At 37.9% G+C, this 13,156-nt stretch overlaps 1 protein-coding gene across 3 annotated transcripts in view; it reads left to right on the top strand.

The window, feature by feature from the left end:
* GRIA2 (glutamate ionotropic receptor AMPA type subunit 2) overlaps positions 1–13,156 on the top strand; it is a 183,437-nt gene that overhangs the window by 93,837 nt on the left and 76,444 nt on the right. For all 3 annotated transcript variants that reach the window (XM_019978106.2, XM_070769206.1, XM_019978105.2), the window contains exon 4: positions 12,815–13,011. In XM_019978106.2, the coding sequence (XP_019833665.1) occupies positions 12,815–13,011 (197 nt within the window). The remainder of the gene's footprint in view (positions 1–12,814; positions 13,012–13,156) is intronic.

Here is a 13,156-nt window from a genome sequence, read left to right as displayed (position 1 = left end):
GGCACCAGCCCTTCTCCAGGATCAGTTTGCAGACGTTGACTGCAGCAACCAGAGCCTAGTGTCAGGTTCTCTGTCGTGGTCTCCAGTCCTGAGAGTAAGAACACTCTGTGGGAAAGTCAGTCATCACTATACAAACTGAGCAAGTTTCTTCCTGCTTTGAGAAGGGAGAGCTTTGCTCTACCCTTGGGGAGTGAAAAACTGGAACACAGAACTGTTTAGAGTAAATACAGATTCCAGTGTGCTGGGTTGCTCTGAAGTATCCTTCTTTTTCATGGGATAAAGGGCTTAGCATCTTGCCCTCTGCTGACTCTTCACTCTTGACCCCTCTTCTAGGATTTCTACCATCTAAATGACTTTTATTTCTAGCCACTCTTCTGTGTCCTTGTCAAGTCTCCAGGCCCATGTGCTCATCCTTCATCCTTCCATTTCTGTACTTGTTTCTCTTCAATCCATTTTCCATAAAGGAGCCAGAAACTTTGAATGCTTTTATTAATTTCTTTAAATTTAGTCATTGCTTTATATTGGGGTACAGTTGATTTACAACACTGTGTTAGTTTCAGGTGTACAGCAAAGTTCAGTTATATGTATACAAATATCCACTCTTTCAGACTTTTTTCCCACATAGAATGTTACAGGATATTGAATCGAGGTCCCTGTGCTACACAGTAGGTCCTTGTTGTTTATCTATTCTATATGTCCTAGTGTGTGGATATTAATCCCAAGCGTCTAATTTATATATCTCAGTCTGTTTACCCTTTGGTAATCATAAGTTTGTTTTCTATGTCTGTGAGTCTGGTTCTGCTTTGTAAACAAGTTCATTTGTGTCATTTTTTTTAGATTCCACATATAAGTGATATCATATGATATTTGTCTGACTTATTTCACTTAATATGACAATCTCTAGGTCCATCCATGTTGCTGCAAATGGCATTATTTAATTTTTTGATGACTGAATATATTTCATTGTATATATATATATATATGTGTATATATATATATATATATATATATATATACACCACATCTTTATCCATTTTTCTATAGATGGACATTTAGGTGGTTTTCATATCATGGCTATCGTAAATAGTGCTGCAATGAACATCAGGGTCCATCTTTTTGAATTATGGTTTTCCCTGAATATTTGCCCAGGAGTGGCTTCTCAGCTGGCTCAGTGGTAAAGAACCCACCTGCCAATGCAGGAGACATAAGAAACGTGAGTTCAATCCCTGGATTTGGGAAGATCCCCTGGAGTAGGAAATGGCAACACACTTCAGTATTGTTGCCTGGAAAATTCCACAAGGATCCTGGTGGGTTACTGTCCGTGGGGTTGCAAATAGTCTGACACAACTAACGACTGAGCACAACACATGCCCAGGAGTGGGATTGTTGGATCATATCGTAGCTCTATTTTTTGACTGTTTTATGTGCTTTTCTGGCCACATTGCTGAATATACTCCAATAACTCTTCATTATAATGAAGATAAAGTTAAAAATTACTAACATGACTTTAGGGTCTTATTAGTATTTGGTTCCTGCCTATTTATACTATGGTCTTGCTCATCTACCAAGCTAAACCCATTTCACTAACATTCTTTCACTTTCTCAGATGTACCAAACTCTTTCACCTCAAATCTCTGCACATTCTCGTAAAAATTCTGCTTAGGTCTCAGGTTATATAACATTCCCACAGAGATGCATTTAATATTGTTATCTTCTCTCAAAGTAACCTCTTTTTTTCCTATAGTACTTATCACAATATATAATTAATATTGATGTTCATTCTTTCACCCAAGAATTAAGCTTCTAGTCTGTTCTAGGAACTGTTTAATCATACAGATTTTAATCTCTTTGTTTAAGATCTGGCTATATGCACAGGAAGCCAATGCCCTGGCAGTAACCACTACACTTAACTGTACATACAGTGCTTAAGATAATGCTGGAACAGAGTTGATAATCAATAAATGGGGTTAATAAATGAATGCGTTTAACATCTGTGTGTTTTGAGATGATATTAGAACCTGAATCCTTCTTGCTAAATCAAAGAATCAGAGATGAATTCTCCTTTTTGATGAGGTGGAAGGTGGCATTTTATCTTTAGGGACACACTTCACCCTCTCTACGGCGCCCTCTAGTTGACACTGAACTTTTGAGATAATTCAAGGAGGCAACAGCTGATATAAATAGAAAAAGAGAAACTCCAGTATTTGAAGAGAGAAGAAAGACAAGCTCTGGGAAATAAAGGATCAGATGATGAGGATAGACTTATGTACTTGTGAAAAGAACCTGAGACATTTAAATGATTTTATTAACACTTTAGAAATATTAAATGAAATTGAAATGAGATAATCTCCAATCATTAAATTATACAAATTGATTTGAGTTCAACTGCAGCCATAGAGAGGTCACCATTAGAGTGATATTATTAAGTAGTTGTATATTAAAGTCAAAATTGACTTTGTGGATACATTTTCAAGTTATTTTCAAATGGATACTTATGTTTTAATGTGGAGTATTACACTGGCCTTTTATCTGAATCTGTTTTCAGAGATAAATGTGTAAGACTCAAAATACTGGCAAAAGACTTGTCCTTCATGTAATGTTTTACTTGTCTTATAGAAATGGGATGCTCTCTGATTTTTCCTTGTTAATGACAACTGTTATAACTTTGCTGTTGTATCACATTTTAAAATGTTTATTCATACATTTATTTCATGGTATGTTCCCTCGCCCCACCAGTTGTAGACAAAGGAAGACGAAGATGCATCCTGATCTTTGTGCAGATCTTTGACTATTTCAGGTTTACTTGTGATTGGGGTGCCATGTGACCCCTTAGAACTGCTGGAATCTTCTCTTATCCAAGCTATGTGGCAGTAGCCTGGAACTCCCTGTTACCCGAGCATCCTTCCTAAAGCTCCAGAAAGATTAGCTAGATGGATCTTCAACATATTTGAGCTGTAGGGTATTGGGGTTATCTATATTAATGCATTCAATGTAGGTTTTTCTTTGGATACATATATATTAAATATGAACCAGAACGTGCTCAAAATGTGGTTTTTATTTATTGGGTTAGTGTTGATAAAATAAGGTAATACATTGCTGTAGACAGTAGGTAAAACCAGAACTAATGATTTATAACTTGGTTTTACTTTTGAACCATACTGTTTTTCCCTGAAAGAAAGGCACATGGATTCCAGTTCTAAAAAGGCACTATGCATAGAATAAAAATGCTTCCAAATTATAAATTTCTTTTACCATGTTCCTGAGAAAGTCAGAGAGGGAAATATATGTTAATCTAATCTGGTCTAGGCATGCTGCTTTGATTTAGTGACCATAAATATTAATTTCTGTGCCTGAAAGATGAATAAGGGCAGTGAATTTTAAATGCAACAAAGAAAATATTTTTAAGAAAAAAGACATGGTCTGAATGAAATAGAACTATTTGCAGTAGTCATTTTTAATTCCACCCATAAATGTGAAAACTCAGATATTTAAGGGGCTTCCTAGGTGTCACGACTGGTAAAGAATCCGGTTGCCAATGCAGGAGACATATGAGACATAGGTTCGAACCCTGGGTTGGGAAGATCCCCTGGAGAAGGAAACGGTAACCCACTTCAGTCTTCTTTCCTGGAGAATCCCGTTGACAGAGGAACCTGGCAGGCTACAGTCCATAGGGTCTCACAGAATTGGACACAACTGAAGTGACTCAGCATGCACGCAAGACATTTAGACTTCACTTGTTCAGGGGCTGTAGGTTTTTCTATAACTTTGTCACAGTATTATGAACACTAGCTCAAGATGAGACTGTTAACTGCTTCTAGTAACACTTGGAGAGAATATTTAGGGAGATTGTCAGCTTATGAATAGGTTATACAGCTATAACTAATCCAGCAACAGTTAAGCACATGAAGAAATAATACAGTAAAGAAATAAGTAACAGTACTTTAGCCATTCTTTTTTCTGTCCAGAAATCTGAGCATTTAGTAGAGTATAGAACTTTATTTTAGAGTTCTATAATATTCTTGAGGTTTTTCAGAATATATTTTAAGTACATTTATTAGCTAGAAAAGTTAATTTTCCAGATTTTTTTTTCTATTTGTAGATGAACAATTGTGTATCTCAAATTTTCTTTGTCCTAAGCAATGAAATAATTAGAAATAAAGCCAGGATTTATATATCCTGATTTAGTGGTACAAATGCTGGTCGAATAACCAGCTACTAAAAGTTTTAAACAAACCAATATTTATATAGAATTCCCATTGTTCATACAAGTTTATATTCTGAATTAAGGGATGAATGTATTTATAAAGATACTTTTAGGCTAGTTTGTGTGGAAGGGAAAGAGGTAATAGTTCCTCCCCTAATAGACTATGTTACCAAGACACTAAATGCATTAATTTGTGTTTTGTATGAATAATTTGGTTTCACCATATTATTTGTGATATGCATAGTCAGTGATTTAAAATTTTTTTTTAAATTATCTATTAATTTTATATAACCAAACATAATACTAAACTCTTAGTTTTAGGAAAAGGGCAGACTACATTGAGAAAATACTTGAGTCAGTTCAATTCAGTTCACTTCACTTCAGTCACAGTCGTGTCCGACTCTTTGCAACCCCATGAATTGCAGGCCTCCTGGTCCATCACCAACTCCCGGAGTTCACCCAGACTCACGTCCATCGAGTCAGTGATGCCATCCAGCCATCTCATCCTCTGTCGTCCCCTTCTCCTCCTGCCCCGAGTCCTTCCCAGCATCAGAGTCTTTTCCAATGAGTCAACTCTTCACATGAGGTGGCCAAAGTACTGGAGTTTCAGCTTTAGCATCAGTCCTTCCAAAGAACACCCAGGACTGATCTCCTTTAGAATGGACTGGTTGGATCTCCTTGCAGTCCAAGGGACTCTCAAGAGTCTTCTTCAACACCACAGTTCAAAAGCATCAATTCTTCGGCACTCAGCTTTCTTCACAGTCCAACTCTCACATCCATACATGACCACAGGAAAAACCATAGCCTTGACTAGACAGACCTTTGTTGGCAAAGTAATGTCTCTGCTTTTGAATGTGCTATCTAGGTTGGTCATAACTTTCCTTCCAAGGAGTAAGTGTCTTTTAATTTCATGGCTGCAGTCACCATGTGCAGTGATTTTGGAGCCCAAGAAAATAAAGTCTGACACTGTTTCCACTGTTTCCCCATCTATTTGCCATGAAGTGATCGGACCAGATGCCATGATCTTCATTTTCTGAATGTTGAGCTTTAAGCCAACTTTTTCACTCTCCACTTTCACTTTCATCAAGAGGCTTTTGAGTTCCTCTTCACTTTGTGCCATAAGGGTGGTGTCATCGGCATGTCTGAGGTTATTGATGTTTCTCCAGGCAATCTTGATTCCAACTTGTGCTTCTTCCAGCCCAGTGTTTCTCATGATGTACTCTGCATAGAAGTTAAATAAGCAGGGTGACAATATACAGCCTTGACGTACTCCTTTTCCTATTTGGAACCAGTCTGTTGTTCCGTATCCAGTTCTAACTGTTGCTTCCTGACCTGCATATAGGTTTCTCAAGAGGCAGAACCACTAGACCATTCAGGTATGACCTAAATCATATCCCTTATGATTACACAGTGGAAGTGAAAAATAGATTTAAGGGACTAGATCTGATAGATAGGGTGCCTGATGAGAATCAGTTACTATTACTCAAAAAACAACTCTGAAATATGGATTAATAAGGCTGGGACATCAGCCTTTCAAAATATGGGACAGATCAGCCCACAGTTCGTGAATTATTTCTGTCTGTTCTTAGGAGATGATTGAATATTCTTCCATGTCTTCTGATGAAACTAAATTCATTTCTGATGTTGTACCATCTGGGCAGTTTAGCATCAATAAATGGATATATTTTGGGGGGTTTTAGAGGTTACAGAATATTAATCCTGAGAGTTTTAATAACAGAATCTGCACAACTGTGTTATTTTTGATACATTAAATGGATGAGTTTGATTCAGCCATTTCTTTAAATGCATCTTTATTGATTTTATATATCATCTCCATATTTTGGACAAGGTGATCTGACAGTAAATATTAGGTTTAGAATATTGGCATTTACATTTAAAATGTCTTGTTATATATGTTGGTTGATAGGTGTGCGGGCATGTTTAGTTGCTGTTATGTGCATCTCTTTGCAACCCTTCAGACTGTAGCCTACCAGGCTCCATTGCCCATGGGATTCTCCAGGCAAGAATACTGGAGTGGGTTGACATTTCCTCTTCCAAGGGATCTTCCTGGCCCAGGGATTGAAACCACATCTCTTGTGTCTCTTGCATTGGCTGGGGCTTCTTTTCCACTGAGCCACCAGGGAAGCCTCATGGTGGATAAGACAGAATATTAAGAATATCACCACTTGAAATTATAATTTAGTATGTGGTAAACTTCATAATAAATGAAAACAACATGAAGTAATTTATTGCCTAGAAGAAAGGAAGCTCATGTATAAGTGCTATATGACAATCTATAACATAGATCACCACCCATATGATTATTTAAGGTGTGCAAAAAGAGAATTTTTATCTGTGCATGTATATAATAGCTTCAAATACTAAGTATAAAAAGGCAAAATAATGTATGTAAAGAGAGGTCGTGGGTTATGTGGGTTTCATATTTTTCTTTTTGGAGTATAGTTGTTTTACAATGTTGTGTCAGTTTATGCTGTGCAGCAAAGTGAATCAGCTTTACAGTCACATACATTCCCTCTTCTTTTGGGTTTCCTTCCCATTTAGGTCATCACAGAGGCTGTCAAACAGAGTGAAGTAAGTCAGAAAGAGGAAAACAAATACTGTATATTAATGCCTGTGGAATCTATAAAAATGGTATAGATGATCTTACTTGCAAAGCAGAAATAGAGACATAGATGTAGAGAACAAACATATTTATACTAAGGGAAAAAAGAGGGATATGAAATGAATAGGGAGACTGGGATTGACACATATACACTATTGATATTATGTATAAAATAGATAACTGAAGGCAACCTACTGTATAGTACAGGGAACTTACTCAGTGCTCTGTGGTGACCTGAATGGGAAGAAAGTCCAAAAGGAAAGAAATATACGTATGTGTGGGTTTCCCTGGTGGCTCGAAGGTAAAGAACCAGCCTGAGATGCAGGAGACGCAAGTTTGATCCATGGGTCTAGAAGATCCCCTGGAGGAGGGCAGGGCAAGCCACTCTAGTATTCTTGCCTGGAGAATTCAATGGACTGAGGACCCTGGTGTGCTACAGTCCATGGGGTCGCTAAGAGTCGGACACGACTGAGCGACTTCACTTTCACTTTTCACTTTCACGCATTGGAGAAGGAAATGGCAACCCACTCCAGTGTTCTTGCCTGGAGAATCCCAGGTACAGCGGAGCCTGGTGGGCTGCCATCTATGGGGTTGCACAGAGTTGGACACGACTGAAGTGACTTAGCAGCAGCAGCAGCAGCAGAGGAGCCTAGAGAGCTACAGTCCATAGGGTCACAAAGAGTCAGACAGTATTGGAGTGACTTAGTGCATACACATGCATATGTTATGTAAAACTGATATGTAGTTTTTAAAGAGGTGACAAAGCAGAGTCACATCATGATTGGAATGTGAAAAGGTAGGACCTTGACAGTGGAAAAAGTTTAGAAAATTAGCTTTTTTTCCCCTACTAGAAAAGAAAACTGAATAACTTAATAACTATTTTCAAGCACATTAATAGCTATCGAATTGATTCTGATGAACAATGGTGGTACTGTCCTCACTGATGATGAAAATCAAGAAAAGGACTTGAATCCTGGAAGGATTGTGTCTCTTGTGCTTCCTGCATTGGCAGGTGATTCTTTACTACTGTGCCATCTGGGAAACCTGGCTATTTATTTACAGTGAATGGAAATCATAGGTGATCCCTGAATTTTTCAAAAGAAATCTTCATTAATATATTTTTTACAATGGCATGTAGTCCCTGTTTAAATTATCCCTTGAGAAAATCTTGTTTAATTTTGTTTTTATTGTTGTTACAAGACCAAATGGAGGAAACTGAGTTTGTTGTTTTGCCGCAAAACTCCACATAATTCATTTTAAGTTTAATTTATGATCCTACTTTTCAATTTGAAAAAATGGAAGTAAATTATTTTTAATTTTCATTAAGAAATATTTTAAATAACAATAAGGACAGAATAATATGGAGACCCTCCAGGACGCTTAAGCCAACTTTATTAATGACTGATAAGAGGAATGTCATTTTATCTCTGTCCTTCTGCCTCTCACCATTATTTTCAAGCAGATACTTCACATCCTGTTATTTCATCTGTAAATATTTCAGTTTGTACTTTGAAAGAATAATTCTCTTGGTTTAAATATAACCACAGTATTATCATCATATATAGGCAAGTTAACATTAATTTGTTTCTAACATCATCTGCTTTTTTCACAGTTTGAATCAGGATAAAAATGAGCCCCATATATCCAGTTGGTTAACATATATCTTAAGCCTTTGTAAGGTGATATAGTTTCCCCACAGTCTGTCAGTCAGTTCAGTCGCTCAGTCATGTCCCACTCTTTGTGACCCCATGAACTACAGCATGACAGCCTTCCCTGTCCTTCACTGTCTCCAGGTGCTTGCTCAAACGCATGTCAGTTGAGTTGGTGATGCCAGCTCATTCTCTGTCGTCCCTTCTCCTCCTGCTTTCAATTATTCCCAGCATCAGGGTCTTACAATGAGCCAGTTTTTCACATGAGGTGGCCAAAGCATTGGAGCTTCAGCTTCAGCATCAGTCCTTCCAATGAATATTCAGGACTGATTTCCTTTAGGATTGACTGGTGTGATCTTGCAGTCCAAGGGGCTTTCAAGAGTCTTCTTCAACACCACAGTTTCAAAAGCATCAATTCTTCAGTGCTCAGCTTTCTTTATGTCCAAATCTCACATCTATGCATGACTACTGGAACAATCATAGCTTTGACTATACTTACCTCTGTCAGAAAACTAATGTCTCTGCTTTTTAATATGCTGTCTAGCTTTGCCATAGCTTTTCTTCCAAGAAGCAAGTGTGTTTTAGTTTCATGGTTGCAGTCACCATCTGCAGTGATTTTGGAGCCCAAGAAAATAAAGTCTCTCACTGTTTCCATTGAAACCCCCATCTATTTGCCATGAAGTGATGGGACAGGATGCCATGACCTTAGTTTTTTGAATGTTGAGTTTTAAGGCAGCACTTTCACTCTCCTCTTTCACTTTCATCAAAAGTCTCTTTAGTTTCTCTTTGCTTTCTGCCATAGTGTGGTGTCATCTGCATATCTGAGGTTATTGATATTTCTCCCAGCAATCTTGATTCCAGCTTGTGCTTCATCTAGCCTGGCATTTTGTATAATGTGCTTGCATATAAGTTAAATATGCAGGGTGGCAATATACAGCCTTGGCATACTCTTTTCCCAGTTTGGAACCCAGTCCATTGTCCCATGTCTGGTTCTAATTTTTGTTTCTTGACCTGCATATGGGTATCTCAGGAGACAGGTAAGATCTGATATTTACATCTGTTGAAGAATTTTCCACAGTTTGTTGTGATCCACACAATCAAAGCTTTAGAGTAGTCAATGAAGCGTGAATGTGAAAGTTGCTCAGTCCTGTCTGTCTCTTTGCAACCCCATGGACTATACAATCCATGGAATTCTCTAAGACAGAATACCAGAGTGAGTAGCCTTTCCCTTCTCCAGGGGATCTTCCCAACCCAGGAATCGAACCCAGGTTTCCCACATTGTAGGTAGATTCTTTACCAGCTGAGGCACAAGGGAAGCCCAAGAATACTGGAGTGGATAGCCTATCCCTTCTCTAGCGGATCTTCCCCTCCCAGGAATTGAACCAAGATCTCCTTTTTTGCAGGCAGATTCTTTACCAACTGAGCTATCAGAGAAGCCCCAGTGAAGCAGAAGTAGATGTTTTTCTGTAGTTCTGTTGTTTTTTCCATGATCCAGTGGATATTGGCAATTTGATCTCTGGTTTCTCTTCCTTTTCTAAATCCAGCTTGAGCATCTGGAAGTTCCCAGTTCATGTACTGTTGAAGCCTAGCTTGCAGAATTTTGAGCATTACTTTGCTAGTGTGTGAGATGACTGCAATTTTATGGTAGTTTACACATTCTTTGGCATTGCCTGTCTTTGGAATTGGAATGAAAACTGACCTTTTCCAGTCCTGTGGCCACTGCTGAATTTTCCAAATTTGCTGGCATATTGCAAAATATGTGTGCAGCACTTTCACAGCATCATCTTTTAGGATTTGAAATAGCTCAGCTGCAATTCCATCACCTCCACTAGCTTTGTTCATAGTTATGCTTCCTAAGGCCCACTTGACTTTGCACTCTAGAATGTCTGGTTCTAGGTGAGTGAACACACCAGCGTGATTATCTGGGTCATTAAGATCCTTTTTGTATAGTTTTTCTGTGTATTCTTCCCCTCTCTTCTTAGTATCTTCTGCTTCTTTTAGGTCCATAATGTTTCTGTCCTTTATTGTCCCCATCTTTGCATGAAATGTTCCCTTGGTATCTCTAATTTTCTTGAAAAGATTCCCACAGTCTTGAATTTGATGATTGCACCACTGTGGCATTTAACACATTGCCTTTATTCTTAATAAATGGATAATTAGATCTAGATGCTTGTTGAGGTTCACATTAGCTTCTTTGGCGTGAATACTGCATAGGTGATATTGAGTATCCCCATTTGAAAGGTAACTTCTGGCCATCTTCTCTCTCTTTTTGTGTTTTTAGCATTAGTTAACCATTGTTGTCTTGATTCATTAATTCACTTGGTGTTGCAAGATTGGTTATAATTCTGAATCTGTATTATTTCATCATTTATTAGCTGGAGTTTTTTCCAAAAAGAAAAACCCCCCTTAATTATCACCCTGAGTAGAGTTCATATAGGAAAGGCAGGAAAAAAGCTTGTTTATTTTCCTTTATTGACCAGTTTTCAAAATAATTACTTGGCTTCTTTCAAAAAGCCATCAAATGGCATCTCTCAAAGGAAATAACATGTTTTTATTAACTGTCATTGCTAATTTATGGATTTAAAAATGTATATATTTAAGTATTTTGTAGATATTATTCTTACTGATGTTCACATTGCCTCATCTTTATTTAAAGTGATTCTTCTCAAATTGGTTTCTGAGTCTTTGACCCAGTGCTGGTAGTTTTGCAGAGTTTCCTTGCTTTATGGTGTAACAAGATGTTCTAGATCCTTCTTAAATATCCTTGGCCAGTATAGAATCAGTAAAAACTTTAACAATATTTTCCAGGATCAGGTAATTTTCAACAAGATTGTTTTGTTGTGGTAAATAGATTTACATAAAGTTCAGTACATGAATAAAGCTTTTAGTCATGTGATTAAATTGGGTAAGTCCCACATTCTATGGATAAAAGAGGATCAATAGTCTTGTCTGTCTGGAATAAGGAAGATGATGTGAGGAGACCTGAATTCTTTTTGGAGCCTTGATTTTTATTGTTCATTAAGCTCTTTGTAGAAGTGCTGAATTTGTGTTGGCTATGAAGAGTTGAAGTAACATGAAAGACACATTTATATACTGGTTTTACAAATGTTAAATGGCAGAATTAACTTTAAGAAAGACATTCCCAAAGTGTTCCTCCTCCAAATTCTACATATGAGGTAATGTGTGAACAAGTAAAAAATAAAAATACATTTTCTAAGTTGTATGATGCTATAAGCGGTTACTATTAGCAGAGTGGTCTCACCTTTGGGAAGTTGAGTAAATATAACTTATATGTGTGAGAAAGCTGGCTGCCCATCTGCTTAAGAGGTGAACATGTAATTTCTGCATCATTAGTCCCAATAACACACACACAAAATGATATAACAGAAGGCTGAGGAAGAAAATAATAACTGCTAACTGGAAAATGATAGGAAGAAATAGAGCCTCAGAGATGACTGGCTTTTAGGGTCACAGAGACCCACATAGATTAATCTCACTGAAAACAGACTCAGACTCTTCAGGATAATAATGTGAAATAGAGTGCCATAGATAAACAAATATTACTTTTGTGTACAAGAAAGAATGGAATGTCTTTTTATTTTGTTAAAGCCAGAGATAGAGACTTCCCCATTCCCAGTGGTCAAGACTTCACCTTCCAATGCAGGGAATGTGGGTTAAATATGTGGTCAGGGAGCTAAGACTACACATGCCTTGAAGCCAAAAAAAAAAAAAAAAAAAACCAGAATATAAACAACAGAAGCAATATTGTAACTAATTAAATAAAGACTTTAGAAATGATCCACATTAAAAAAAAAAAAAAAAAACTTAAAGCAAAAACAAGTAACCCAACAACAACAACAGTGAAACAGAGAGAGGGAATTCCCAGGCAGTCCTGTGGTTGGGACTGTGTGCTTTTACAGACTGCCCAGGGTGCAGGTTCAAACCCTCTTAGGAGAACTAAGATCTCACATGCTGCTCAGTTTGGCCAAAACAAGACAAAACAAAACCCCAAAGTATTAAAAAAAAAAAAAATCACACTTTGGTACTATTCAGAGGAAGACAGTTGGGAAAAGGGGGCTGAAAGAAAGGGGTGTGGTTTTTCTTCAAGCTATGACTCTTTTCATCAAAACAATGGCAGTTAGAGGAAAGAGCTGTTGATGTAAAGTGGAAATAAGTGGATGTTGATAAGGATTTTAGCTGTAGCTTTTTAGAGGTGTCAGTATCCCCTTAATTGCACAAAAATATCAACCTTCAAAATATATTTGCTGTCAGTTTCCCAGCGCGGTTCTGCGTTTTTCCAGCCTCCTCATCAGGCCCCACGTCTCTCTGCCTTCCTAGGCTTGTCCACCCTGCAGGCCGTGCTGGATTCTGCCGCCGAGAAGAAGTGGCAAGTGACTGCCATCAATGTGGGGAACATTAACAACGACAAGAAAGATGAGACCTACCGCTCCCTCTTCCAGGATCTGGAGCTAAAAAAGGAGCGGCGTGTCATCCTGGACTGTGAGCGGGACAAAGTCAACGACATCGTAGACCAGGTTGGCTCCTCTGTTTCCTAAGGCACCAAATTTAGAGGCTGCGTGCAGTGTCAGCGTTTGCAGAGTGTGTGTGTGAGATGCTGGTGCAGCAGTTTTTGACGGTTTAGGGAGGATACAGCACAGATCATCAGTTAGATTATCTCTG

This window comes from Bos indicus, chromosome 17 (assembly GCF_029378745.1).
Source record: "Bos indicus isolate NIAB-ARS_2022 breed Sahiwal x Tharparkar chromosome 17, NIAB-ARS_B.indTharparkar_mat_pri_1.0, whole genome shotgun sequence".
NCBI lineage: Eukaryota > Metazoa > Chordata > Mammalia > Artiodactyla > Bovidae > Bos > Bos indicus.
This window is presented reverse-complemented; position numbering and strand designations above follow the sequence as displayed.